Source organism: Acanthisitta chloris, unplaced genomic scaffold (assembly GCF_000695815.1).
Source record: "Acanthisitta chloris isolate BGI_N310 unplaced genomic scaffold, ASM69581v1 scaffold15843, whole genome shotgun sequence".
Taxonomy (NCBI): Eukaryota; Metazoa; Chordata; class Aves; order Passeriformes; family Acanthisittidae; genus Acanthisitta; species Acanthisitta chloris.
In genome coordinates, this window is record NW_008666705.1 from 31,777 (window position 1) to 34,590 (window position 2,814).

Genomic DNA, 2,814 nt, shown 5'->3' on the forward strand with positions numbered 1-2,814 from the left:
GATGACTACTAGCCTTCCTCTTGAAGACCCCTGCCTACAACCAGGAAGACCCCTGCCCACAACCACCTGAAGATACTGCGCAAGCGCAAAGGCATGGAAATTAGTTTAGAGCTCATTATAATGGGAAGCGGGGACAGGTTATGAATATGTCTAGGCCTATTAAGCAACCTAATGTATATGTAACTAAGAGATAAATACAAAGAAAGGTGCTATTACAGTTGCACAAGTTTGGTGGAGTGATCCCCCTTGTGCCCAGCGCTGAATAAACAAATACCTGAGATACAAGTCTGGGAGTAGTTTCTTTTACAGCTTTTCTTGGCATCAGAGGGAAGGCAGGCAAACCCACCATGTACAGATACAGCTGTGGAGGGCTGCTGAGCAGTCTATGTGGGGTGGGAGGGAAGAAGCCACAGCCCTCAAGTAGCACAAGCACAAGACCCTGAGGCAATGAGGAACCAGGAGGTGACTGTGGCTCAGGAGGGAAGGAGGAGCAGTTAAACATTTAACAAGTCAAACATTTTCTTGGTTCCATGAGTACCTGTAGAGGCTCAAGAATAAGGAATTGGCAAACTGTTTGAGGCAGACAGTGTGATCCATTACCACTCAATGGGACATGGCTATTTATCTGGCTAATACTAGTTAAATACAAGACTGGTGCTTTGCTCAGGACATGCCTACAAAAAACCCTCCTACTGACCTTAACAACAGCTTCAGGGCTTAATTTATTTAAAGATCTGTTGCACTCACCTACAACAAAAATCCCTTCTTGCAATCCAACTAGAAGTCAGCTAGTTAATTTTACACTCAGATTAAGGCTAATACATCCTGGACACACTGTGAGATTCAAGCATCCTATCAGTTACATGACATGAGAAAAAACAAGATGCAGACGAAGGAAGCTATTTACATGGTTGTCTTTTGTCATCTTGATCAGCTGCTCCAAGGAAGCCCTAAGCTCATCTCCAGACATGGTAGACAGCACTACAGAATAAAACAGGGCTGCAAGCTCACGCATTTCTTCTTTGTTAGTGTTCAACAGGCTCTGTGGGAGTTTTAAAAAAGACAAACGTGAAATATGGAAGCAGGTTCTTACACAGTCTGTTCACAAAGAGCTTCAATATACAAGGACAGCTGTCATGCAGACACATAAATAGCACTTAACTCGGAAGCCACTTTTTTAAATTGACAGTATTATTATTTGGTAAGAAACAAAGTCCTCAGTTCAGCAAAGCATTCATTACACGCTCAGTGTTTTGGTGACAGCTAGCCACAAGAGGGCCACCCACTAGTTCTGCATCAAAACAGGCCAACTTTAATTCCTAGCCAAATTTTGTCCTCAGCTAAGAGCTTCCACATTTTGCCCTCATACTGAGTTTAAAAAAATAACACCCTAAACCCACTATTTTCCAAGCTACTGGAGGCATCCATAACTTTTTTATTAATCAAAGGGGAAGAAAACCGAGGGTTAACCATTTAAATCTGCCTGTAACAGAAAAACAAAAAAAACCAGGTGTCTAGGAAATCACAGTTCTCAATGCAAAATTATCCACTTTGTATCTGAGATCTTGTATTATCTGAATAAATTGTTAAAAAGTTGCATTTTGGAAGCCTCAGGTCATTTATTATCACATAATCTGACCTCTACCAGCAATTTGACCTATAATGCAACACACTCCCAAGTAAAATTCATACCTGAGTCTTTGAATGGCTTGGGCCACCACAAAGAAGGCAAAATGAGCCAAGCAAACAAACAAGAAATGATCTGTCAGACTCATGAAATGGAAGGCCTAACTTCAACTCCAGGCTTGCCTCAAGTCATGCGTCTGACTTCTAACAAACCCCTGAACCTGTTCCTTTTGCTTGGCAAGGCACAAACACAGCAAGGATGACTTAAAACACTATTTTTGAAACTAGGTAGTATCAGTAACCACCCCTAGAAGCTTAATTTCACAAATAGACACCAGGCCAAAGAAAAACAAAGGTTTTCATTTGCTCAGCATATGATGAGCGATACTGAAAAGCAGAATGCTTTTAAGTACTCTCCTTTGCAGATCACACCTGCATGTAAATCTGATAGTGATAAACTGTACACAGTGCAATGAAGCACAGATATCAGAAGAAAATATAGGAACACATTCTAATATTGTTGGGTTTTTTTAAAAATTTGACTATGCATTTTTTTCTTCCAGATTCCCACAATGAAAGTAAAGGCAACCTGTAAGAGCTTTGTGGATGCTTGAAGCAAATTAAGAAAAAGCAGGAAGCTGCTTGGGAAAAGAATCTAGGGAAAGCAGAATCCTCTTGGGCTTATTTCCAAGAAGGCTCCTGATGATGGTTTTGGGGGTTTTTTTGAGGCTAATAAAAAAAGCCCCAACAAAACACCACAACAAACCCACCTCCACAGACAGGCCTCTAAAACAACTAGGGATCAAATTAATCCTATTTTTTGAGAAGCAATTCACATCTTCCCCCTCAAACATTCCCATTGTTAAACAACTTCTTCAAAGATGTGCAGAATGCTGTTTTCAGTTTTCTTTTGGATGGAAAAATAAAACTGTCTGACTATACTAACAGGATCAATGACACAGATTACCCAGAACTTGCAGGTCAATTAACAAAAATCAGTAACACCAAAGAAACAAAAAATAATTTTCCCCATTCTCGTACAGATAGCATTACATGAAGTGTTGACTGTAAGTAGAAATGTCAGATTTCAAACTGTGTGTACTTGGAAATAATACTGTTTCACTATGAGAAATATGCCAGATTTTGTTAAAGCCAAACCCCCTACACACACACACACACAAAAAAAAA

General features: G+C 40.0%; 1 protein-coding gene across 1 annotated transcript in view; it reads right to left on the bottom strand.

Moving 5' to 3' along the window:
* KIAA0368 (KIAA0368 ortholog) overlaps positions 1-2,814 on the bottom strand; it is a gene marked incomplete at its 5' end in the record, with an annotated part of 49,213 nt that overhangs the window by 28,885 nt on the left and 17,514 nt on the right. Inside the window, 1 exon segment of the mRNA XM_009072248.1 lies at positions 908-1,042. Within this exon segment, the coding sequence (XP_009070496.1) occupies positions 908-1,042 (135 nt within the window).